Raw genomic sequence first — 27,500 nt, 5'->3', positions numbered from 1 at the left:
GGGCATTGTTGGGCAGTCCCAGAGCTTGCAGCGGTGTCCGTATACCGGCAAATGCCATCCGGTGTACTCGCTTGATTTCGCCGGAAGAGATCACCAGGCCTTGCAGTGACACATTCTGGAAAATGCTGGCATCGCTGATCGTGCTGACGTTCTTGAGCGTACAGTCCAACAGGGAAACGGTGTACGGTGAACGGCGTAAACTGTCCGCTATCACCTCGAGTCCGTGCATATCACCGCTACAGCGGAGCGTGTGCGGCAGATCACAGCTACACTCCAGGTTGCCACTGTTGGCCACGCTTGGGCACTGCCAGTCCGAAAGATCCGGTGTATCGAGCACTGCGCTCGACAACATGCCGAACCGCTTGTCTAGGGCGGCCTTCCGGTCGTAGCTCGGTTTGTTGACGAACTTCTGTGCCGACCAGGCACTGAACGCGTCCTTTGCATCCCTCGAGAGCTCATCCGGTGAGTCTTTGCCGGTGGGATTGGTGTTAATACTGCTATTGGTTCGACTACTGCTGCTGCTGCTGCTGCTGTTGCTGAATGTGTTACTATGACTACCTAAAATAATGGTTTGCTTGACCCCTTGCGTCGAAGGGCTTTGGTTCTGCTGCTGCTCCTGCTCCTGCTGCTGACTAGTAGCTGCTGCTGAGGTTGGAGATGATCGCACGATCCGCTGACTGGAGCGATCCCGATCCAGTGATCCTCCGCCAGCAATGCCAGCTGTCATGATTTCGGCCCCAAATGCGATGGCCAGCAGCTGCCCAACGACTAGACATGTACAGACGAGTTGAAATCTACAAAGAGACAAAGACAGAGAGAGAGAGAACACAACAAAATTGTTAATTCATCTGCTATTGCTGGCATCTTAACAATAATTGACCGTGCCCGTTGCGATCTCTCTCAGGTGATTAAAATCCGCAACGGCAGCGGCATCGTGAGCGGCATCGTCAGCGGCGACTCTAATAACCGCTTCTCGGTGCGCGTTAGAAGTGATGTGTTTTGACGCCGTGTCGCTCTTAATCACATTCAACAAACTCGCTTCCTAACGCTATGTGTCTGTCGGTACTCTCCTGTGACCCTCTCCGGGGGTGAGATTCTCCATTAACAACCCCATTCGACCTACGCCAGGGCTTCTGACTTTGACGCAGCGGAACCGGCCAATCAGTAGCGTGTAACGCTTTGTCCGGGTCTCTACCTCAAACAACACGCCATGATTCCACGTTGGATCAGCTGCATCCTGATACTGCTAGCAATGTACGGTGTCGCCAGTGGGAAAGTTTATCAAAAGTGTCCTTTGGCACGTGCACTGGATGGTCTTCAAATTTCCTCCCGATCGTTCATCTCCAACTGTAAGTGTGCCAGCCCTTTCCGCGAACCGCGAACCACGCAATAAACAGTCACGTTCCTTTTCCATAGGGGTTTGCCTGATTAACGCCGAGAGTGGCGCTGATACGAGCAAGAAGACGGTTATCAACGATCAGTGGTCAAGCTACGGGATCTTTCAGGTTGGTACAGGAGCAAGGGGAACCTCTTTCGTGGAGTCTAGCGAAGAGCGAATTGAAACTAATGTCCCGTTCTTTTCCCGGCCCCAACCCATGGTCGTTACAGATCAACAGCAAGGAGTGGTGCCGCGCGGGCTACAAGGGTGGCAAGTGCAACATGAAGTGTGAAGGTAAAGGGTGGGGCGCGAACGATAAATCACGCCAGCATCCGCTCCAGGCCATCCATTTTAAGTCTTAATTATGTCGCGAAAATGCTGCGGTGACGCGCGATAAACATTCAGATCGATCGGTTTCGAATAATGGGGCGCGTGTCGCCTCACGTCGCAAATTAACCGCAGGACCGGAGACCAGGGACCAGCGTCACGTCGTAGCGTTCACACTGTCGCTTGTCGTCGCTGCTGCTGCTGCCGCGTGCTTGCATATATTTAACTAACTCAAGCGGAAATGCCACACTTTCGGGACTAATCTTTGTTTCTCCGTCTCCGTCTCTTGCCACCAGATTTCCTCGACGACGATCTGGCCGATGATGTCGAGTGTGCCAAGATGATCTTCAACCAAGGTGGTGGATTCGCGGCGTGGAAGGGTTGGGTGAACAAGTGCAAGCAGAAAACGCTGCCGGATTTAACTTCTTGTTGGAAATGATTTTCCGGTGCGCCCCGAGCGCAGTGACGTTATGAGTTAAATAAATGAGTTTTTAATTAGAAAAAAAAAGAAGTCATCATGGCAACTGTATTTTCGTTTGGGGTTATGGACGGTAGATGACGAACACGGTTGTCGTAGTAGTCGGATACTAGATGTTGTCACGTGGTAACGTCGGATATGACGTCGGCGCTCTTGCAACATCTCAGTTGGCCAAATCGCTGCACTTGCACTAGAGCACGACCCGCAGCTCGGATACTTGGCAGTGCCCGCCAAGAGGCAGCACTGTTTATCCAATGGCGCCAGAGAGAGAGGAGGTTAGAAATATTCATTATCATCTTGTGTAGCTGTTTACTTTGGGACAAACTCGACGCCCTTGCAGCTAGAAACGTAAAACGCGGTTTTCCAATTGAGCATACGCAACAAGCAGCATGGAACAAGATATTACACTCTCGCTATCGAGTGTGCGATCCGGGGGGGAGGGAAGATTGAACAATCTCGATCACTATCACTATCGAGATGTGGTTGAACAAATAGCACCTCAAAGCACGCAGTACACAGTAAAATCTTATCATCTTCCTTGGTGTTTTCCTCATACCATTTTGGGTCATTTTAATTGGTATTTGTCGTGGTTTTGGAAATTACACGGCTCGGAACCGTAACATCGTGATCACAAATCCCAGACTGGTCGCGTATTGACGTGAAGGTACAGGACAGCGTGTCTGATGCTTGTGAGCTGTTTATGTTGACTTTCGCTATCTGTTATTTCCCTTTTGCCTCTCGTGAGCCACCCCCTTAGAAGTTTAAAAGGCACAACAGCTTCCCTACTGTTGTTGATGCTGCTGCTGCTGAGCGAGTGCAAGAGGTTATCTCTGGGAATTCCCGCGATTCACGTAACGAATACAGCAGCGCGGTGCCCGTTTAAGCGGACTACTATAGCACTCGCACAGAGAAGCAAAAGCCCCAAAAACGCCCACATGAAATCGTGAATTTGAAACCCAAGCTTGCAGCTGATTTGAACCTAAACGCAATTCACAGAAAATCACAACCCAACTCGATCTATCTCCAGCAGATACTTGACCTTAACCGACGATGGAAGGCAACATGTGTTCAAGCCTTCGGCGCTAGGGGGATTGACAATGATAATGAATCTTCTCCCACGAACTACGGGCAGAGAGGAGAGCTACACACTTCAGCGAGACCGCACGATGCTGCGTCACTGCCACAGCCATAGAATGTGCTCTTTTGCATGTTTTTACTCTCTGAGCAGCGAATACATTTCCAAACCTCCCCCATACTACGCTGTGTAGCTTGGTACCGGTCGGTAGAGATAGTGGCGCACGCATCGTACTATATAATGCACGGTGTCCCGGGATCGAAAGTGTTGAATACCGGAAACAACGCGTCGGTGCGCACCACGATCAGCAGCTGTAGCGAGCGAGCGAGCGAGCGAGCACGAATTAATGACGCCAGAGGGTGAATAGGTATAATAGGGCAGTCTAGTGGATAGCCAGTGTCCAGCGCAGTAGTGTCCATTACCCGGTGTCCATCCAACCATCCCGAACCCGAGTGACAACGTGGCAATCACCTGCTTCACGAACTAGCCGCCACCGCATTCGTTTCTAAGGTAACGCCGACGTTGGGTGACATTTAAGTTCGTTGTTCTGCGGTTCATGGAGATGGAGCAAGCCGTCGAACCGGCAATACCAACACCACACACGCAGTAGCAGCAGCACAACGTGGATAGACTTCTTGAATTGGGGTGCTTCAAGGTGGTTCAGTGTCGAGAGCATGTTTGTGGCTTTTTGTTCGGTTCGGGCAACAAGTTTTTTTGTGGGTAGCCGCAGTGTTTACCTCCAGTTTGTTCGTGCGAGATGTTCTTGGGGACCGGTTGGGGGCGTCATTCTGGCAGTTCTCGTTATCTATCAACACTTAAGTGAGAATTCTCATCGTTTCGCCCACCCATTCATTGCAGCACTTACAAACCCGGACAGAATGGCCAACCGGGTACAGCGCCACGCTCAAGCGGTTAGTTTGACGGCATTCCTCCTGCTAATGTTGCTGTGTGCAACACCTAGCTACGGCAAAATCTACACGAAATGTGAGCTAGCCAAACAGCTGACGGCGAATGGGGTGAGCCGCACGTACCAGAGCCACTGGATCTGTCTGGCGATGCACGAGAGCGGACTGAACTCGACCAAGGTGGTGGCGCTACCGAATCTGAGCTCCAACTATGGCATCTTCCAGATCAACAGCAAGGAGTGGTGCCGCGAGGGCCGCAAGGGTGGCAAGTGCAACATGAAGTGTGAAGGTAAGTGTCTACGACTGCTGCTTCCTCCCCCTGGAACCGTGCCAGGAAGCTATAATGCCAACCCAATGCTATAATGCTTTTTTTTCTTGCAGACCTAGCGACCGACGATGTGACCAGGGCCATACAGTGTAGCAAAATCATTCAACAGCAGAAGGGCTTCAACGAATGGGTGCTGTGGCAGAAGAAGTGCAAAGGCAAGGAGCTGCCCGATATCTCGAACTGCAATGCTACCGGCTAAGGGTTGAAACGTTCTGCGTCAAATAAGAACTTAATGTTTTGGGGGGGGGCGGAAGATTAAGGAAAATAAATTAAGAAATGTTATTACGAGATCGCAGCTACCGCGATTAATTTTAGCGATGACATTTAGGTTCGGTGTTGTACGATTCACGAATAAAATCCAGTATCTGAGAGAGTTCAACGTCCACTTTGACATTTCAGGCACTTGTAAGAGCTTCTAAGAGCAACTGTTCCGATATTGACTGCCAATATTTGCAGCGTAAAGATAAGAACATACTCAAAGCGTTCAAAGATTCAGTCATCTGTAACCGCACGTGATAAATCTCACTATCACCGCCAAGCACGTTATTGTGCCCGTTAAAGTCCCGTTTGCTTATTGGACAACTTAAACAATGTGCTGAGGAATTAAATGCCTGTAATATTTTTATTGCCAACACGTTAATGGAAAACATAGCTCTCCCTTCTTCACTGTTTACTAGCACGGACAACAAGGTTAAAGGGCACACGTCGCCAAGTTTTTGTAATCAGTTACATCACATCAAAGTATTAGCGTTTCAGTATAACGTATCAGTGTGAGACCACCTCAACCGAATAGTACCGACATTATCGAGTAAAGATCGCGGATCCCGCAGAGCTTTCCTCTCTCGCCGGAAGCACCATACCACAAGTCCCTCCGCCGTAGACTGTTTTTAATGTCCTCATCAATGACATTATGATAATAAAAACGGGATTAATTGGGACAATATTGCCGGCATCGTTTGTGGCCCATAAACGGAAACAACTCGAAGCACTTTAAATTGGTATTGCCCTTGTTTGGAGCGAGATTTCCCCGTGGCCGCGGCTAGATTCTCCCGACACAGTCTCCGGAAGAAGACGACGTTTTACGATTTCTGCACGATGCGATGTTTAAGCGCTATTCTATTGATCTGCTTTCCCCCCTTACTCGTGTTCATCTCCTGCTTCATATCACCAGAAACGATCGATTTCCCAATGTGTCTCGTCGTGAGGTTCGTGAGCTTCCACCTAATCTTGGCTGGTGGTCTGTATGGTTCGTTCGCTGGACCCGTCAGGAGGAACTAGCGCTGAGTGATAATTAAACAGCGATTAATGCCTGTCTCGTTTTTTTTTCGTTCTCTTCACTTTGTATGCAAATTTGCCGAACCATTCTTACAAGTCGTATAAAACTGAAATCAAATCAACTCGAAAGCGCACCAACCGGGGAGGACACATTGGCTCACGTGAATAGCGCACAACGGTGCGCTTCCTTCCTTTGTCACAGCCTGAAACTGCGCTTGCTAAACCCGGAGGGCTGATGGAAGATGCCAGCTGGATCGTTACCGCCGGAAGGTCGCCATGAATCTGCCATGTGTGATTTTGATGCGAACCGGAAAAACCGGAGCGTATCGTAAAAGTGTAATGTGTTTTGATTTAAATACTAAATACCTGTGCTCCCTGCTGCGGGGCACGCTACCCGGTGTGGCCCGGCTTTGCACCTGCTTTCGCGTGGGAAATTCAACCATAAATAGCCATGTTGTTGATGATGATAACGGGTGTTCGAGAAATAGAATGTTAATATCGAAGCTGTGTTCAAAGGGAAATTTAAGCAATATTTTTTTTTGGGATTTTGTTGCATCACATCAGCATAGCGTGGATCATAGCAACGGTAGCAAATATATAAAGCTCTGCATAATCCAGTGCCAGACAGGCAGTTAGAGTATAATTTCTTTATAAAACACTATATACAAACCAAAAACCAACCGATTTTTATACAAAAAAAAAATATTCAGTTAATCCGTCAATCCGCTACGATTATTGATCGCCAAACCGATCAGCTGTCAATGTAGCTGCCCAAGCTGCTCATGGCATCGCAATACCAATTGCCCAATAGCTTCTGGCCTTCACTGGCCTGGCTACCCTCGATCGATCTGTCACAATAAACCATTGGACCATGGATTGATTTTACACTGTACGGCGAGCGCGCGCGCCACGCAAAACCCGTTGGTTCCACTTCTTCCACGGCACTAACCGCGCGCGTTGTCATACGTGCGCCACCATTCGCAACTGTGGCTAATCCTTGGTGTCTCGCGGCACTACTGTCTGCTCGATCCGGCCTTAATCGTAATCGTTCTCCGTTTCGCGGGTGTCCATCTTCCACCTTCTCTTCCCATACCATGAGGGTGCTTCCGAATGAAAGCGGAACGCAACCGATGGACCATCGGCCCGGACCGCAGTTCTGATTCGCTTCGGACAACATGCCGCGCGCCACCAACATGCGCGCGCCGTTGGTGCCCGCGAACAAACACACTGCACGCTGATCACGTTTCCTTCGTGGCTACTTCACATCATTATTTACTTTATGCAGCAGCACCTTCTTTCTCCTCCCTGGGACTGGGAGCTTGAAACGGGCCAACCGGGGCAGCAAAGGAAGGGGTCACAACCCGCGGTGGTCCTGGCATACAAACAAACAGACACATCACACATCCACACCCCACACAGCATCATCGATAGCAGCCAATAGTTCCATGGCTCGAAAGCGAGACGCGAAAGGTGGAAGCGAAAGGCGTGGATCGATCGGGAGCGTTCGCCAGATCACGACGACGGACGAAGAAGATGTCAAAACAAACTGTCACTGCGGGGACCTGGGACTTGGCTGTTGGGGCGCTGGTAGATCGCGCGATTGTTCACAGGCCCACCCCGCGGAATGGACTAGGGAAGGGCTGTCCGGCTAGGTACGATCAGGAGCGGCATCAGGACCGCATTTACCGCGTCACGACAACCTCGGATTTAGATGCTAAGCTGGCGGATGCCACTTCTTTGATGTTGCGCTTTCGATCCCTTTTTTTTTCTCTCTCCCTCTGGGTCTGTCTAAGTGAGAAGGGAAACAAATTGGATTCATGTTCCCAATGGTCATCTAAGGGGCCTCTTGTCACTCCGGACACAGCACAAGAATTAGCTTACTCGTGAGCACGAACTTTGGCGTGTTGGGAACAACACCGGACGGCCGACTTCTAGTCCTCGGCGGTTACAAAAAGCTGGAAGGCCGCCGTGATTTCGTCACAACAAACAAACCTTCACCCGGTGGAGTGCGCTGGAGGCCTGCTAAAAAACACGGAGCGGTCGCCTGGGAGTAATAACCAACCCAAGGCGTCGGTGGCCATGAGGGCACCCTCGGTTCTGGTTCTGTTTTCTGAGTGTCTCCAACTGGCGGAGTAGAGGTGGAGAAAATAAACATCCGGCCGGAAAGATGCGCCCTTTCATGCACGCGCATGTCACGCAAACGGTGAGAACATCGCCGTATGGTGGTTCAAGAAGAACAGAAAGCCCTCTTGAAAGACGCAACCGGAAATAGCGCCCGCTATGCCATGCTCAGGGTGGGTGGATGTTGCTTATCATAGTTCTGCAAACACTAGGAGGATTGTTATCATCGCTGCTTTCAGTGTAGCGTGAAAAGACGACCAAAGACACGTTGTTCCCACAGAACAAGTTGTTTCGTTTGTGCTCTAGATCGAAGAGTGAAAAGGAGAGCGCGGAGCCATCGTTAGATCTGTGGATGCAAACGGGTTGCAAGCTCAATAATTAGCATAACACCACCGCAGGCGACGCAAACGATTATTGGTTTAACTACAGAGCGCGTTGATAGACGCCCTGGACCGGCAAACCAACACCAAGCAGCGCTGAATGAATGATTTCATTCACAACACAGCCACCGCTGCGTCGCGTCTGCTGTTGCTAAGCTACGTGCGTCACCTACTTGTTGACCCTCCGCCCTCCCCCGTGCGCGCTTCAAACCGCACACCGGATGTTGTTCCACACATTGGCGCCATCATTCGCCATTCGCTGGGCCGCCGGGTTGTGGTGAATGGATTGCAAACACACATGTTTGCAATAATGAGGCGACGGCGGCGGCGACGGCGGTACCTTCTTCCGTATATAGCGGGTGTGCTTCCGTTTTCCCAACCGAGTGCTGCGCGTTTAAGCGAACCCTTCACACTGAAACTCAAATAAGGACTCCGGTGGCCATTCGGGCCTTGGTATGGCCCGGTAAATTCGCCGGGCACGTCCGGCTCCAAGACGATAAAATGTTCCGGACAAAATGATGTAAAAACGTTGTGCGCCGTCCCTAGAAGGGCAGACGAGAAATAAAACAAACGAATGACATCAACCGTGAAGCAAGCGACGAACCTTCCCGGCCCCGGAGCGGGGGTGTATCACGCAAAATTCGACTTCCGACAGTTTTGGAATCAACCGGGTGTGTACCGCGCGGCACGGCACACACCACGGGGAGCAGCTATTCTTCTTTTTCGGGGTTTCGAGGGGGGTTTGTGTTGTGTTCATGGTTGTGGCAAAGAACAATCGAAATTATAAGCAAACGTGCACGATACACAGCCGGACGGGTCGCATAAAACACGAAGTGGAGTGGAGTGTCACGGGGAAGGGAGGGGACAGTAATCATCATCCATCCATCCGGAGACATCCGGAGATTCATTTCGTATGCACAAGGAGACGTGTCCGAGACCATCTTGAGCCAGGCCAGGGGTGGTGGGAGGGAAGGGGACACCAGGAGAACCCATTCTTCTGTGACAATTCTCTCTACACGCCCCTTACTTCCTTAGCACTTTCTGTGTCTCCTGTTCTTCACCACGCTCCGCGTATTGGGTTGGGTCAGACCGTGGTGGGGGTTAAGAGCATACAGGGTACGGAACCCAACATTATGCTAACGTGCTCGCACACACCCACACACCCATACATGGTATAGGAAGTGGGGAGCAGCACTTTGGAGCGCAACACCCGCATACATATGGCCGGTTAGGGATTATGGGCAGACAGGAGACACGGTGTCATGCCTTTAGCTTGCTCGGCAGTTTGACTCTATTCTTCAGGGAGGAAATTGAATGAAAACAGAAGATCGAACGAACGTCATCGCTACCCACAACACCAGCGAGAGGCCTGCCACGATTAGAGCGCCTACTACTCTATTACTAAGCCGCTCTTTTGACAAGCTTCCTCAGAGAGACAGATTAAGAGACGAGAAGTGTGTAGTGTATTGTCAGAGACACACGCAGCGCTACTCAAAAACTGAAATGTCAAGCGGATTATCCGACCAGCTGAGCACGAGTTGCTGCTGTTGCTGCTGCTACCCTACGATCCACCAAAAAACCATTCTAGAAACCCGGTTTTCTTTTTGACAAATCCGTAACGATCGTTGCCCCCCCCCCCCCCCCCCGCAACCCGCCTTGGACGGTGGTGGATTTTGCGCGGCGCGCATTAATTCCTTCCCTTTTGCCCCGCCGTGTGTCTGGTAAAATCGCAGCGCAACGGCAAACGGTGATGGAGAGAAAATGGATGAATATTTATGAGCACGACACGACATTTATCGATTAATGACCGGGTGGACGGGCCTCATGGTTCCTGCCGCACAGTGTCAACGCGCTTCGCTTCGAGGTATTCGCTCTGATTTGAGGTTTTTAAGAGGAGTGAGGACTTCTCTACTTCTCAAGAACAGAGAGAAAAAGGAAACGAAAATTGAGGCCCACGGTGACACGTTCGATGCATTTCGGGCAGGTCAGCAAACATCAACAACCGTTCCCCGGTGGCTGGAATTGAGAAATAACCCACGGCACGGCCCTGGTGGACAGCCTGTTGGCGGGACAATGTCGTGGCACACACTCCGGACTTCGTATTGTGTGGTGTTTGCCAATACTCACGGCCACTGCAGCCACAGCAGCATCAAGGTGACCAAAAGGGAGTCAATTGCAGCGGTTGTTTGATCAGCGCTTGAACCTGGAACTGAGGAATCGTCGCTCAGTCGACTAGGGTAAGTATCGCCATCGTCTTCGTGGTCGTGTGACTGTCATGCGAAGCTTCATACAGATCACATTCTCGTCGTCGCACACCCTACGCATGTTTGCTCTACACTCGGTGCCATCCGAACCTGCCAATAGTGTTCGCACCCTAAGCAACCCTAAGCTTGAGCTTTGAAGTGCTTCACTCGCGTCGTCCTGCATTGCTCTCGATGGCCCACGTTAAGATAGTTCCGACAGAAAGACGACATTCATCATCATCCTGATCATCAACCACGCAAACGATCACAATCGCGGTCTGTTTGTGCTCGGGAGAGAACGAAACCAACTCGGCGGCAACAATGCATGACATGGGGATTGCACCGATCATGGAGTAAGTCTTGCGCCAGAACACATAAACATCCCTTGGCGTCAGCTAATCAACTTTGATCGAGCATAGGCCAGAGGAGAGGAGCGCCCACGGTAACGCCGCACGTTGTCCTTTTGACGTGCGCTGGTTGGTGATCTATTTGTACAGGAAAGAGGTAACGAGACCCCCAGAACGCACAGCAAGGAGCTGCCTACGCGTGAAAGCGTCGCCCTCGCAGTGATGTCCCCCGCCATGGGTGGTAAAACCGGAATCGAGGGCAAAGCGTTGCTGCTCCTGTTCGGTGCTTTCGCTCACGCGCAGCCGACGTGAAGGAAAGGAAGGAAGTACAAGTCTGTTAGGCGCCTCGTACAGCTCTAGCCAAGGCAGACAAGGAAGTGGCAAGGTCTGAGGATGGAAAAAAGGGATGCAGCCGCGCCACAGAGACACACAATTGATGTTATGAATGCTCGTTATGAGCCTTTGCATGCACTCGATCGCCAGCCAGCCAGCCAGCCAGCGATGTACCTCCCACGGTACTCATCGTCTGCGCTGTGGATCGTAGGTTGGAAGACGAAAGGACCAACAATGACGACGACCACGACGACGACGACGGAGACGTTGGCTCCGGTGTGGGGCCCATGGGTGGCCACCATCGCCCACCAGGGCAAACGTGGCTCGCTTGGTTTGTACACGGCTCCTTCCACAGTGAACCTTCGGTGAACTGTCGTGGGCTTCGTCTGTCTCGGGTTCACCGGGTGTTAATTTCATTAGCATACAAGCGAGCTGTCTCTCGGGCGAGTTTTGAAGAAGCAGAAAAGAGAATCCCCGTATGAAAGGGGAGCCCTATTGGGTGGACTAGAACATTTATCCTCCCCTGTTAACCTTGGTTTTGCTCAATAAAATACACAAATGGATATCGAACTCGGAGAAGGTTCTACGGATAACTAGACGCATCAAAGTAAGCAACACGTTAGAGACGATCATAGTAACCTTTGCGCGAAGAACCGATGCTAACAAACAACACGATGCTGATCTCTCAGGTCCTAAACCAGGAAGCTAAACGGAAGCACAATACGCAGCGCTCAACAACATGCCCCGAAGGTGACGATCACACGCCAACAAACGGCCGCTAAATGACCGGCGCAAAGAATATACCGTGAACCGAAAATTGGTTTACGAACCACCGGTACGGATAATGGAAAATCGTCCCCAAACCCAGTCGCTGACGGCGACCACACAAAATCCATCAAACCGCATCCGTGGTCGCATCGAATGGTGCGTGAGTAGCGAAAGTAAACAGAAAGCGAGAAAAGGGGAAGATGCGTCGTCCCCTAACGGTTCCGAAAGAATCACGTGAAGTTGGTGAAATTGTTTAACAACAGACCATCATCGAGGAGGCCACGCTGTCATTAACGCACTACTCGTGGTTATAGTAGTGGTAGCTGAGGAGCGACTTAACAACAATGTGTGAATATGGCACATGATTAACCACTCGGCTCGGTTATGGCCAGGTTGGTAAGTGACCAGATCGAACGCACAACCTCTCCGTGTGCTATTTATGCCCTCATCGCATCATTGTGAATCATTTGTGATGTGTTTTGTGTCGCCATCTTCTCGTTCCACGAGAACGTTTGCAAAACACCCCAAAAGGCGAGCGTAGGAAGCGATTAATGATGCGGAGGAGAAGGAGATGGGGAGGACACACGCATCGCGCATTAGAAACTGGAAATCATCATCAGGTACCCCTCCTCGTGCGGCGGGTCGCAAGTCACACAGCAACATCCAACAGAAACACAAAATAGCTCGATCAACCGGTACCGGTTTGTGAGTGGATTTGTGTGCCTGTGTGTATGTGTGTATGTGTGGGAGCATATTGGCACTACACAGGACACCTACGCACGCGGTGTTGTGGGCCGCAAAAAAAAACAAACTAAAATGAAGGTAAGCCCCCCATCGGAGTACGAACAGGGCAGGCTCATTACGCGGGCTTAATACGCAGTAACGTATCAACCCACGCTTGTGCCTCCCCCCGAAGATCATGGAGGATCAACGGATAGAAGGGCACGGAAGCGGAGGCATGGTACACGTAGGTCGCCGCCACTTTTCGAAAGGTAATATATCAAGCTCACAAGCAGTGTGTGCGAGCGCGAGACCGTCTGCTGGATGTCGCTCCGTCGCACCGACCATAAACACTTGGAAAGAGATTTTTATTATCATTTTATCCCACCCGACAGAAGAAGCGATGAAGATGGCTCAATTGCTGTAGCTGCGAACAGCGGTGTCGTGTTCTCGTGTGTCTCGTTTGTATCAAATTCTGTCCGCGTGTCGCTTTATTGCGATGTTTTGGTTTTGAAATTAAAATTATGACGCCAGAAAAAAAACGACGAGGAAACTGAATTGCAACAATGATCGCACTGCAACTTGTTTGAGGCAACACAGCATGAAGAACACCCATCAACAACGCGAGAACCCGAGAAGGCAGCCGAATGACATCGAGAGAAATGATAAAAAAAACGTTAGACTTGCATCGGACAACAAGTGACGAACCCTGGCCCGGTGGGTGTTTTTTGCTCGAACGGAAGTGGAAACGCCGGTAAAAGAGGAACCGATAGAAGAAGCTCCTAAACACGCTCGGGGTCCGAAAAAAAAACACCATCATTTTATCGGTAATTAGCATTTGTCACAGGGAGCAGAAACCCAAAACAACCAACGCTGGTTCGGCATCAACAACAACAACACAAAAAAGAAAAAAAAACATTCTGACGAATGTCCGCCGACAATCGAGCCAGAATGGTCCGCTGAAGCGAAAAACGCAACGAGACAGCAACAAAAAGCGACGAATTGTCCCACGGTGGCCTGGTTGAGGCGTAAGCGGAAGCGTCCAGGAACCGCAAAAAGAAATCCCCCTCTCAGCGGCTTTGCTGGGCGATAAAAACTGGGATGATCTGGCCCCGGAAAAGCGAAACCAGAACGCTACCACCGCTACCACCACCAGCATTATATGATGCCGGAGCGGAATCGAGGAGAGGAGGCGCAGGAAAAAAACGGATCCAAAACTGATTGGTGGCCAACGTTGGTTGACAAGTACACGGGTGGAAACATATGTAACGCGGCAAAAGGATCTGCCTTTTTGCTCGACGACAGCGACGATCATTTCGGCCGTTCCGCCGCGTGGCCACAACATTCTAACAGTCATCGGCGTGGAGACTTTTTTTTTGTGAGTTATTTGTCTCGCTTCCACGCGCGCGCCTCGAGCCCTGACAGAATCGCAATTTTTATTATTATTATTACGCATTGTCAAGCGGAAAAACGATCCACCGGCACACCGTCACCCGGATTGGATCATCAAGAGTAGAGCGTCATGAGAGATGGAAGCGATACGATACACCGCACTTCCGGTGGACGGCACGACAATGAACGAACGTTGATGGCATTTCCGATGCATCGGACCAATTAATGGGCTGTCGGGTTGTACAAGCTTGTGGACGCGCGTTGTGCAGTCCACAGAACCATCATGATCACTGGCCGAGAGACACGCTTCATGCTTCATCGATTCCATGTCACTGGCGATCGAAAGTCATTTTTATGACCATTCCATGCATCACACTGGAGCATCGGTCGGTGTTCGACACCTTTTACAGCCATTTGGTCAGACGCATAAATTCCCCCCCCCCCCCCCAAAAAAAACCGAACCGACGGTAACTGTCCGAATTGGAGCTAGAAACCAACGCCAACCAACACCAGCGCACCGGCGCGTAGCGTGGCGATCACGTAACATATCGGATTTCAGGGCTGTTACCAAAGGGAACAGGATTGCGTGCGTAGGTTCCTGACCGATCCAAACAGCTTTGTACTTTGTCCACCAGCACCGACGTTGGTAATGAATCTGTCGAAAGCATCATCGATGGCCTCGGTCACTCTTCGGGGAGGAGATCAAATGCCGCTTCACGCCTGGTGCTGCTTCTTCATTCACGATCGACACGTCTGTCGATCGACGGTGATCCTCCCCTGTGCCTTTCACTCTGTTTCGTCGCATCACACCGGGCACTATAAATCAATCTCTCTAACGTTGCCTCTGCACCGGCTCTGGCGGCCCGCGTGATGGCCACGCGACGGGCACTCATCATCAATCCTCGCGCGAAAGGCGATCCGTTACGGCGGCGTCGTTGCCGCCAGCGTGATGTGATTAATTTTTACGGCTATTCAAACACTTTCGCCGCCTAAATGTTGCGGTAATCGTTGTAGTTCAGCTATGCTAAGGTAACTGAAGAGTTTTGGCAGCGAGAGGATCATCATTCGCCGTTAGTCGCCGTTTTAGGCGCATCTTCCTCGACACGCGATCGCAAAACCTTCCAAAGGGGAAAGTTCGTTTTCACTAACCCCTTTTTTGTTGCATTTCCCTTTGTAGATTAATACACAGGACCACAAAGTAAAAGGGGTAAAAGTTACGCAGATGTTCTTACACCAATGCCAGTGACTACACGATCGCCAATCAAACCGAACGATCGCGAACGATCGGCAAATCAAACGGAAGTTAATCAAACGCAAACAAAGCGCATTTCCATCTGCTGGAGCCCCCCTTCCAGGTCGCATCATAATTGATCCGAAAACGGCCGCTCTGTTCTGTCGCCAATAACATCCGCGAATAAGAAATGTAAATGTCGATCGTGCTTTCGAAAGTCCAATCCAAGGGGACACTTGCCCCGTCGGTGTTCTGCCCTATTTATGTGCCGACGGTGCACAGAACGAAGTCGCGCGAGAACCTCTTGCTGACGGACTGCTGACTGACAGCGCGTTACGAGCGCGAACAATGGCGATAAAAGGATGGCGGAGAGTCCCCTCGCTCCACAGAGACTGATTAATTCAACCCCCCCCCCCCCCCCCCCCGCGAGGGGAGAACTGGCAACTGCAATTTCGCTCTTTCTTTTGTGCCCTGGTCACCGCCAGCACACGAATGTGGTGCGCGCGCGCATTTGTCGGTCACCGTCGGTCACAGACAACGGACAGTCTCCGTCCGCCCCCCCTCTGAGCTTCCCCACTCGCGCCCTGCATTATCGACCTTGATCGGATCGCGCCGGCCAACGCTAGTGTGTGCCATTGGGATCATCGTTCTTTGTTTTGGACCAGCTGGGGGTCGCCGGTTGATGTCCTCGTCGATATCGGCATTCGTTCCATGTCGTCTCGATCGATGAGTGGCGCGTCCCGTCCAACACAAACAACAATTGAAGAGCTGATGTGAGTGCACAATTGTGTGATGTTTGTCCGCTGGTTATATGATCGCTCTGGCACTCTGGACACGGCGACAGCCACCGCCATTGCGCCATTAAAAGCGACACTCTGCGATCGACACCCACGAACGGGAGTGTTCGGCATCGCCCACAACGCCGAGTGCGCGCAGAGATCAGTGGAGATCCGAGGACACTTTGATGGAATGCGGCACGGAAACGTCATCAAGCCATAGTCGTTGCCATGCCGACTGTCCACCATCATGCGCCATCAATAACAACGACACAAGGAGACACACGTGCGTTCGATTGTGCGGTCTACTGTCGATCCTCTAGAACAGCCGAGCTGGGTGGTGTTTGCAGCTGATTGGTGGCCGTCGTCTGCGTTTCGCAAACGTTTTGGCCACCGCGGCCTCAATTGTCGATGTCGCCATGTCGCGCACTGCGTGGGCACCATCTGTCTCGCGATTGTCGAACGATTAAGTAGCCGGGCGAGAGCTGGCATTAAAATGTGTGGCTGAAATTTCCTCTCGAGAAAATTCCCGAGTTTAGTAGTGGGCGATCGAGTTTTTGGTGGCGGCCATTTCGTCGTCGTGAGCTGAATATTAGCAAACGTGTTTCTCCCCTTTTGCTGACGTTGATATTAATTAGAAGCATTCTCCTGGAATTAGCAACTCGCAATGGGTGGCATCGATTGGCGCTTCGGCGGAGAACAAATATCACTTTGGAGTGTTAAGTGAAGAAGAGAGAGAGATGCACGCGGTGATCCCCCAGGAGACCCACAACAGTCGCATGGTGATATCGAATGTATTTTCCATTTTTTAGCTGAATAGTGACGATCGTCATCGAAGCAATTTATTAAGAGATCAACTCCGGAGGACCTCCGCGCATTTTTATGGGTTTTCAAGCAAAATAGCGGGCCTTGAGTGAATGATCTACATCCACTAGACACTCGAGTGTCGCTCGATCGGCTTGTAACGACATGGTCAATCCATTAGCTCATTATGCAATTACTAGCCAACGGGCAGCGAACAGATGTTGGTGTCTGTGAGGTTGTAAAAAGGTGGTACTGCTGCGACCTTCACCGAACCAGACAGCTGGCAGCTGGTAACAAAAAAAAAAACTACCGCCACTCCACGTTCCCGGTGACATAAGACAGGCGGAGACAGGATCGATCGATTGCTGCACTCCTCAACCATAAGCGGATTACCTCCGCCAATTGCCAATCCTGAGTGACGCTTTCTCGCATTTATGTTACTGCCTTCGATCGATTGGCAGCATAAAACTGGACTACTAACAAACCAAAAGGAATCCACGGATGATAAGCCCCTCAGCAAACGCTACGTTGGCTGTCATTTATTTAATCGTTTCCGATCTCGCCACGATCTCGAATCGATGCTGACCGTTGTTGTTGCTGTGTTTAAGCAAACAAAGAAAAAATGGAAAATGAACGACAAAGAGTCTGGGGAACGCTCGAAAAATTTCATGCCACAAATCGGATCAGAAAGAAGCACTAATCGGCCATAGATCGGCATTTGTTCGGATGCTTCTCAGATTCTGGTGACACATCTGGCCGGCCGAGAGACCCCACACGTCGCGGTGTGGCGTTCCGAGCATACCATTCCGGGTGCGTATTAATTCTGGTCGCTCCCACACACCTCCTGCCTTCTGTTCTTCACGGTTTTTTCTCGGGGAGCAATTTGGCAATAACACTCTTCTCGGAAGATCGCTTCCAGCAGCAGCAGCAGCAGCAGCAGCAGCATCACGCTGAGAATGATATCGCTGGCCGTATTCAAGGTGAGACATCGAGCAGCCGTTGAAGGCCTTCGTATCGAACTGATTAGCTCGAACCTGCGGGGAGTGGCTGTGCCTCAACAGATCATAAAGTTGGTCCCAGTCGCAGCTGAATAGTCGCAACCTGCGACTTCACGGATAGCCCAAAGGCAGAGAAGATAATCTGCGCTAAAATCGCGGATTCACTGCTGCTTCTGCAAGTTATTCCCGGGTTCGTGTGTGAATCCCTTCCCTTCCCGGGGGCCGCCGGAATACGCCTCATTCTGCGACGATCGATTAAAGGCGATAATGAGTGTCATAAATTGTGGGGTCTAAAGACCCTGCTGCGCTCGATCGTCTCTTCACTCGCTTGCTCGCTTCATCGACCATCTCCTAGACCAGAGTCACACAGAGCCACAGAGCGCGGGAAGGAAGGTGAAAATTCTCGACATTGGAATATTATGCACAAGCACAAGCCGTGTGTGACACAACACGACCGAGCGGACACGCCAGACGGACTCCAGAGCCCGGAGTGAACATATTACGAATTTTATTTGAATATCGTTAAACCAACAACATCCTCGCTCGCTCGCTCGCGATCGCGATCACGCTTGGATGGCTGGGATTTCGGTGATCTACGGTGATAAATTAAACCAACACCTCTCTTTCGTTCGTGCCCCTGGCGGGGAGGGAGTTTGCCCACTCCCAAGTAGGGCATTTATCAAATAAATTACAAATCCCGTAAAAAAGAAAGAAAAACATTGCCATAAAAGGCGAGTGAAAGGCGAGAGCGATCCTGCGCTCGCTCGGTTTTAAATCCGAAATCTGAAAGCAAATAAAAAAACCGACAAAAGTTTTAAGTCGCTGTGGCCTGTCTCTGATCTAGTTTCGACTTAATCGATGTATTATTTTCTAGCCGACTGCGAGCGGCGGTGCAAGCGGTTGATCATCCGCTATCTTGCGTGTGATCGCATCTCGATCACGAGCAGAGATAAGAGGTGGCGTTAATCCACGTCCAAGGACAACTTGTTGGGGAACGCAAAACGCACCATAAATCTAATCATGGTCTGTATTTTGTGGCCAGAATTTGTGGAAAAAAGGAAGATTGTCTCAAGTGAGGTGAACCAAGGTTATCTTAGGATTTATTGGCGATAGGATAATCATGCTAATGCAGCTGAAAGGATCGGTTATGTTTGTTGGCACCATAAATTGGCTAAATGTGTTAAGGAACTTTGCTTGTCGTACGATGAAATTTGATTTCGGTTTATGCTGGGGCTGGGCATGCCATTGGGAAAGTTGGATTAGACTCGTAACTTTAGCTCATCTTCTAATGTAGCCTACAGCTGAATCAACACACCGCTCTATACACTCTCCACTGGACTCTCTGTCCCCAGGCTCTAATCCGAGAGACCAACATATACAACCTGCTGATAGCCCTGCTGCCCTGTCTAAAAGCGAATGTTCGAATATGGAAGCCAAATGGCTGATCGTTTATCATAATGATCCGCTTATTTAGGATCGATACATTTGAATTCATAGTCCGCTGGAGGTTTTCACCGCCCTCTCTCCCCTTCGAAACTAGCTCGAAACAGAGCGGTTACGATGGCAAAGCCTCCTTTTCGGTGTCATTTGGTGTGAGTCTGTGCGTGGAACTGGAACAGCAGCAGCAACACGTTGGGTCATCTGTCAAATGCTTTAACGTCCTAAACAAACTTGCTGAGAGGCGGCGGAGACCGTGGAGCCCAACAGAGCTGGTGCTCCGTTGACCATACTTGGCAAACAATTGGCCAATGTGGCGGTCGCTACTAAGCACCAGGCCAGTTTCCACCTGCATGCACCACGGACCCCGGACGGCATGCGTGAGCCACCGGCTGGATGACTTTTTGCTTCCATTCACCTCGATCGTGGCCAGGCCAGTACCAGTTCCTCCAACTTTATCACTTTGAGAGGCGCGAAGAGATAGAGAGAGAGAGAGAGTGATGGTAAAAAACGGTATAAAAACCGTAGACAAACAGAGTCGTGTAAGACCTCTTAAGCGGCCTCAACCACTTCTCGTGCACGCGCTCGCACTCGATGGACAATTCCATCAACACGTGGCGCGCAGCTTTGGAATCCGAAATGCACACTCTCGATCAATCTGAAAGGGGCCCCAGGGGGGGTAGCGCGTCAATTCCTCTTAATCCCGTATCACCCCAGGGACCCCAAAAATCCGGTAAATACAAACACCGACACACATCGACCAAAGTCCAAACATGAGTGCCACGCAAGTCATGGCCAGAGGCGCAGTAATATGCGGTGACACGGTGACAGTACCCGCACAGCCCCCGTAAGAGCGATCTTATCGCACGGGGCCCACGAGCGAAGGCGAGACACAAAAATGTTTCGTAAACCTGTAGTTCCTCCCCATCGAGATGGGACGAGCAGCCGATGGGATGGCATCAGCAGGGGGGCCAACCAGCCAGCCAGCCAGCACAAAGTCAAACAAAATCGAAAACATCGGTGCGAAGCGGGAGTTCGAGGTCATAAGGTCCCGTGAGGGTTGTTGCAGCTTAGGCAACGGAACAAGACGAACGAGCGACTAGCGATCGAACGACACGGGCCACGCACAGCTTGATCTATTGTTTCGGGAAGAACCACAGCGCCTGGTGGTGGGCACAAAAATGCAGAAACCATGTAGAGTGAGACCTGGCGACGGGAAGGGAGGAGATCGGGAACAGTTCGCTGCTGTCGGATGCCATTGCCAAACCGCAGCCGGGAAGAGACGACTTCATGGAATCGATCACATGAAGCTGCTGCTGGAGCCATCTCAATCCGAAAACGCCTCGTGTCCTTCGCCTATCGCACTGAACTCTCGCGTCTAATCATAGAGACCCCCACCTGGGGGTCCAGGGTGGTGGAAAAAGAGAAGGAGGCGAGCCGGCGGAAGAAGGGCAAACCGTAAAAGGAACCGGTCACCGAGAGTCAGCCCACTCTAGAGTCAATCTCGGTGGACCGGCCGAGGGTGGAGTAATAATGATATACCGAAAACTTGAAACTCGACGCCACCGTTGCTGCTGCTGCTGCTGCTACTACTAAACGGAGCCACGCGGGACGCGTAGTGGCCGCCGTTGGGCCTGGCGCTTTCAAATGCCAGTCCTCGCCGCCAGAAGAGAAACTTATGAATTCGAGTTTCGAGGGGACACGCGCGTAGGCGTATCGGCGACCATAAATTTGTCCGTCATTTGCGGATCGACCGGGCCCTCCCCCCCTCTCTCTCTCTAGCTGGCCGTGCGGTTGCCTCATCACCGTCGTCGTCGTCGTCACCGTCATCATTGCCTTCATTATCGTTACCAGTTGGAGCTCGTGCGGATGGCTAAAGAAGGCGGCAGCAGCAGCAGCAGCAGCAGTAACAGGCTCGGCCTGCTCGGAGCGACCTAAGATTTGCCGTCCGACTATGGCGGGTCGCGTGGTGGTTGCTGGGATTGAAATTAATTTATTGCAGAACGTCAATCGCTTCCAAGTGAGGCCAAGCTAAGGGCCTACTAAGCGAAATGATTGCGCCCCGGGGCACGCGGTTTTGCTAAATCTTGCCAACGCGATTTGACAAATTATTGCAAATTATTCTTGAATAGGGCGGCGGCAACGTAAGCGGTTCCGATTTGCATTCCTGGCAGCCATTTTGTATAGACCGATATCCGGATAAATAAATCGAATCCTAATCGCTGAACGGTATCGTGTCGTCGATGTTTGGATTGATCGTTGTGAGTTCCGAAGCGCGACGCATTAAAAAGGAAGATGTTGCGATGGTTCAAGAGTTCAAGGCGTCTCGTGTTGGTTTATTAGAAGGCATTAACAGCTACGACATGCTGGGTTTGAGACACGCTAAAGATGTTTTGTGTTCCAGCTTCATCATCGTATGCTTGTATGGTTCGAAATGTTCGCCTTCACGCACTTTTGGCCGGTTGTGGATAGCACAGGCAGATAGTTTCGCTGCGAGATACGATCCTCCAATAAATATATTTATGCCAAAAGATATCTTATGTAGGAATTGTATAAGAACAGATGGCAGTTTCCATTGCTGTGCCAGGGATGAAAAGAATTACATAGTTTTATTCTCGATTCCCAGACCTTCAAACCAACACTTATAACCCTTCACATTCCCTGAGTTTTTGGATAAACAAAATTGAAGTTGCCGGCGAGTGTGCAGCGAGATACTGAACAACAATTCAATCCCGGAATTGAAAAGATGAGAATCCAGGAAACATGAAAAACCGTCTCACCTCTCCCCTCATTCCGTTCGTTCGTACTTTATGAGACAGGGCCCAATTTATGTTCCTCTACTTTCGCCAACACTCACGCATTTCAGTTCCCCTCATAGGCCCTCGTTACTCGGTCGGCCACCCGGTCGATCACACCGGGTCGATTTTACTTTATGAACGGTTCAGTTTACTTGCTGCCAAAGATATCGAACCGTCGGCGTTGCGTCGTGATGCGTCAGATGCATCCAAATACTGCCAAGGCGGAGCAGCAATCAAAGAGTTCAGGCCAACGATCGGTCACCGTCGCCACCGTATCGAAACTCTAGACATAACAACAACAAGAGCAACAAAATCCCGACACGATTAACGTCCGAAGCCCAGTGTCTCCTCCTTCGCCTTCACCCGCTCTGCGTCGTGCGGAATGGCTAGCTGCCAGGCCACTTTCCAATAGTGTGCACCGCCCAGGGTCCACATGGTAATATGCAGTTCGTTCGTTCGCTCGCTCGCGAGAGCACGAATGAGATCCATTGCGGCTTCCGAAGTCCCATAACTTGGTACTAGTTTATAGCCGTAGCCACAAACTGCCCTGGAATCACAGGCGGCCGCCAACCGCTGGGGTTCACTAGATTCCGTCTCCCACTCCACTCCGCTGGCCAGGCCAGGCAGGGCGTAACGCACCGGGTGGTTGGTTCGCTGCAGCTGTGCAGCTGCGGCGTTCTCCTGGAGCAAGAGCTTAGCTCTGGCCGGTGCGTGTCAAGAGTACGATTTGTGACGTCGTTCCCTCCCGTCGATGGTCAGCGCCAGTTCTTCGATAGAGTGTTTATGTGTGCCGGAGTACGGTACCGTGTCGTGGCTTGGTGTGTAGCGGAATTGGTGATGGTCTCACCAATTTATGGGTTGATTGAATTTTGATGGAAAACAAATCGTTGGCCACACACGCGGTATTTGAGTTGTGCTTATTCACAAATCATCAATTACAATTCCCTTGCTCTCTCTCTCTCTTTCTTAGGCTTGGTAAGCACTTGATATGGAAAATTCTATCCAGCATCCAGCATTCAACAACGGTTCCTTTGCACAGTGCCGGATCATTGATTTCTCCAAACTACAATCTCGTCTTCGGATTTACACACAATAGCTCCACACTGAAGGCGAGTGCGCGGGCACAAGTTTGCTCGAGTCTATATTTATGGAAGTGCAATCATCGCGTCCTGAAAGCATAAACATTGCCAAGTGCCGTGCCATGCCTGGACTGGCCTGGACTTGGAGAAGTGGCGATCATCCAATTTCTGCGCAACCGCAATAACAGCTTACGCAGATCGTCGCGGATTGGGAACCAGATTCAGGGAGAGCGAAAGAATGAGGCCATCGACAACCAGCCACACCATACCACAGCGAGGATCGATCGTGGCGTGGCGTGGCATGATACATTCCCTTCTTTATGCATTTTGATTGTCACATATCCCTCCCTTCCCACAGCCTCCCACAGGGGGAAGGGTGGCCGTCTTCGCCAACAACACTCCTCTGGCCGGGCATCTCCGGAGACAATGTTGTTTTATTTATTCCTCCTCCGCCAAGCCTGCCTGCCGCAGACGAGACCGCAAAGAACCGAGCGGGACGACGATCGACAATCTCTCCAACAGCATGCCGCTCCACTGTATGTGGAGTCGATCGTTCGTTCCCTCCGCCCTCCACGAAACCAAGCGGGACAACAAACCGAATGAGGCATTTGTCACGGTGTAATGGAATTGAATAGCTTCTCTGCTTCTCCCCCTTTTTCGCGGTCCGAATGGCCGTTTCTGGTTCTACAGAGTCCCGGCGGTGTACCGGATGAGTTCACCAGACCGAAGACCAGAGATCAGAGGCAGAAGGACCGGCATCCTGACGGCAGCGACGCTGAATCGACACATCACCGAGGTCACATCGATCTTGGGTGTTTCTCAGGGAGGCAGCGAGGCTCGCAGCAAGTTGGAGTCCACGTTCTAAACCCAGAACCGCCCCGTCCCGATCTTTATGGACATGTAAGGGACGAAAATTTAAATACAATGACAGCTCATACGGTGCGTGTTCTCGAAGTCCACAAACCAGTACACACGGGACACAGTCTAGTCCCCTTCCAGTCTCCCATTGGTTGATGACAAATTAGAGCGCGTGATCCAATATTCTAGCCGACCTGAACGGAACGGAATTCCGGGACGCTAGCGCAGCCTGAGAGAGAGGCACCCGGTGTAACGACTTATTTGAATAATAATGAAAGCATCCAGCGGAGCGGAGCGGACTGTAACGAGTCCGTACGCCGACCTCCGAGATCTGGTCGGTGCGATATCCAACTAGAGCGTGCCCGCTCGCAGCAGGCGTGTTCTGAATGTGCCTGGCACGCGTATGTCCGGAACAGCGCGCGTACTGTACACACCAAGCATGCAAAACGCAGCATGCTCGGTACGCCAATTGTGTTCGTTTCCGTTGCTACGCGATGCACTATGCTGCGCCCTAAAATGGGAACGTTTGCAATTAACAACAATGCGATTCCGGCTTCGTCGTTGTCGCCGTCATTGGGGTCGTACGATGTAGTGCATTAGATACGGTGCGCTTTATCTCTTGTTCCCCAGCCCAGTGTGGACCATGCGGACCGGCGACGGCGACACACCCCGAAAAGTCGTAATCCAGGTCGAGCTTATTTGGACTGTGGCTGTGCGGTTGGCTTGTGGACATATATAGAAGTCGGAATTCAGTTCCGACATTCCATGCACTCGACGCCATGGCTCGACCGAGCGACCGTGTTCCGTGTACATAATGGCGGCTTATCACAGGGGCCACGACCTGTATGTTTCCTGTTTTGGGGAAAATAAGAAACCGCCGCGTAATCTCCTTCGAAAGTTTCCTCCAGCGACAAACGTTTGATTGAAATTCCCCCCAACCCCAAAGTGGGATCATTAAATATGGTCTCAAATGATACGGTAGGGCACCGCGGATGGGGCGACTGTCATCACCATCATCATCGCCGTTGGTGCGTTGGGTGTTACTAATCAAATACGAATGAAGCAGCCAGGAATCCCAAGAATGGACTCCATTACGGGCCCACCGAGTGCGTGAGACGGGCCGGTCGGACGATCTTCCAAATATTAATGAAGCTAATAAATTGACACCCGCGATAACGCGCCCGCCGGCCTACAACGCACAGCACCGAAAGAGGAGCGGAAAAGCGTTTGAAAAGGGTGTCCCACGACGAGAGGGGGGGCGCGTATAAGCGCGCCACCAGACGGAATGACTGGACAGATTCTGGATCGCCTCATCTCACTAATGCACTTCGGAGAGTGATCGTTGGATCGAACCGCTTGGATTCAGCTTGGAAAGTGCAGCTGCTCCCGTCGATGTAAAAGACAAAGAACAAAGTGCGGTGGATCAGTACAGCGACCGGAGGGAGAAAGAAGGGAATTAATTAATCATAAACTCACCCACTTGACTTGCCTTTGACTGGGGCGAGGATTGCGTCGCGTCATGTTGAAAAATAAGATCCTCCACATCCTCGTCCTCGTCGTCGTCATCGTCGGACGTCTGAACGCCTCGTCGGCCCGTGTGTTAATGGAGCGTTGAAAAATGGTCTCCAGAAAACGGGGGCACCCGGCCACAACCACGAGCATAGTGATCCCCAAAAGCGCACCTTCGAGCAACCTCCAGTGGCTGGGCACAGGACAACATGAGGTGTTCCAGCTCGCCGTTATCTCGATCAATCGTGCGCCGGATTCCGGTGCGTACTCCGCATACAAACGGAGACAGGCACAGTAGGCTGGCAGGTTGCTACCCTTTCTCGTATGACTGATGATCGATGTAAATCGAGACGTTCGGGTGTCCGGCCCAGGCCCTAGGGTCCTAGCATAATCAATCACACACTGTGCGGTGCCGTAGACCCTGGCGCTGCACAAAGGCAACTCACCTGCGCCGCCGGATTAGGTGCCAAACGGTTTGCGGTTTGCGTTGTTTGATTGCGCGCAAAAACCTTCACTCAATCTCAGCTAAGCAGGCGACTGATTGGCTGACAAACCAACACATGCTGAGCAAGGGCGCTGGTATCGTTTAGAAAGAGAGAGAGAGCCGGGGTTCAATCGGAAGTAACCCATACTGCTGCTGGCCACAACAGACAGACACCGGAGTCTTCAGAGACCTTGGAGTATTATTTTACCCCCAAAAAGGTGTGTCTGTTTCGGGGGGGTTCCCAAAAGAAGATAAAGTGGGTGAAACTATATAATCTCGAAGATTAATTCCCACTTCCGACTCCGAAATTCAATCGACGCTTACCGCGAAGCGAAGCGAGTAAAGGTCCCCCCAAAAAAACAAAAAACGTCCCGAGCTGCGATGAAAGCGATCAAGTTAAGATATGATTAATGCTCTCTCCATCTAGCAGGCGCTGGGTTCAGCTTGCAGATGATCCCCATCGTGATCCCCTAAGTTACGGACCAGGTGAGATGGTGGCTGTACGATCGGATTTCCACAGCCTTCACCGCGGATCATGCCCACACACCGGGACAACTTACTTAGGCAGACAAACCACTTCCGTCCGTCGAGGATTTGAATTTTAGAAAATTGATAACGCGGTCCGATATTAATTGCTTCCAAGATACGCCAAAATACCGGAACGCCCGATCGAGCCCACGGAAATTTCAATTCAATTTCAAACGTTCCTTTATCGCTTACAGGACGGATGCCAGCCCGTGGCAGAAGGTGTCTTTATCTTGGACGGCCTATAATTAGCGAACGGGGTAACGAGCAACAAGGAAGGGGGATCATGGAACGATCACGGAGGGGCATTGTGTGGCGCGCGCTCGATGGATGGAAGATGGGGGATTTATGGCATCCAATTAATCATCCGTCAAACGCTCGCGAAACGATCACACCGTGGATCGGTTTGCAAGCGCATGTACGCCCGGGCTTTGTCCGGATTTTCGTATCCTTCGCCCTTCGCGATTCGCGAGGCTTGGACGACAATGTTTGAGAATAAGGGGAATCTTCCGTGTGCCTACGCAAAATACTGTACCCTTGGACGTATATTTCCACTTGAGCAGAATCATGATTATGATGTGATCGTTGAGCTGTGAGTGAAATGAAAAATGGCTCCCCCCCCCCACCATAAGAGTTCTCCCTGGTGTACCGAGCCAACAATCAACGAACCGAAGTCGAAGTAAGCTGTGCGCCAAATGAGCCTACTTCGATGCAAATGCAAGTAATAAAGAAATATTAAAGATCGATACTAATGCGAGGGGAAGCAGAGGGGACACGGATCGACATCGGTGCGCGTCACCGTAGGCGTCACACAGGCGTGACACACGACGATGGTGCCTGCGTCGTCGTCTGGAATCCCGCCATTCACCCTCTTGCGAAACGCTACGCGTGGGAGAATCGGTCTTTGGTGCTGCGCTCTACCCACGCGCAC

At 51.2% G+C, this 27,500-nt stretch overlaps 1 protein-coding gene and 1 pseudogene across 1 annotated transcript in view; one reads left to right on the top strand and one right to left on the bottom strand.

Moving 5' to 3' along the window:
* The window catches only part of LOC126574225 (uncharacterized), a 31,525-nt gene that overhangs the window by 2,578 nt on the left and 1,447 nt on the right, over window positions 1–27,500 (bottom strand). Inside the window, exon 2 of the mRNA XM_050234291.1 lies at window positions 1–794. This exon is cut by the window's left edge and continues 1,172 nt beyond it. Coding sequence (XP_050090248.1) covers window positions 1–794 — 794 coding nt within the window. The remainder of the gene's footprint in view (window positions 795–27,500) is intronic.
* LOC126574227 (uncharacterized) lies at window positions 1,061–4,782 on the top strand (annotated as a pseudogene).

This window comes from Anopheles aquasalis, chromosome 3 (genome assembly GCF_943734665.1).
Source record: "Anopheles aquasalis chromosome 3, idAnoAquaMG_Q_19, whole genome shotgun sequence".
NCBI classification, from domain to species: Eukaryota; Metazoa; Arthropoda; class Insecta; order Diptera; family Culicidae; genus Anopheles; species Anopheles aquasalis.
The sequence above is the reverse complement of the archived record's forward strand: the minus strand, read 5'-3'. Positions and strand labels throughout refer to the sequence as shown.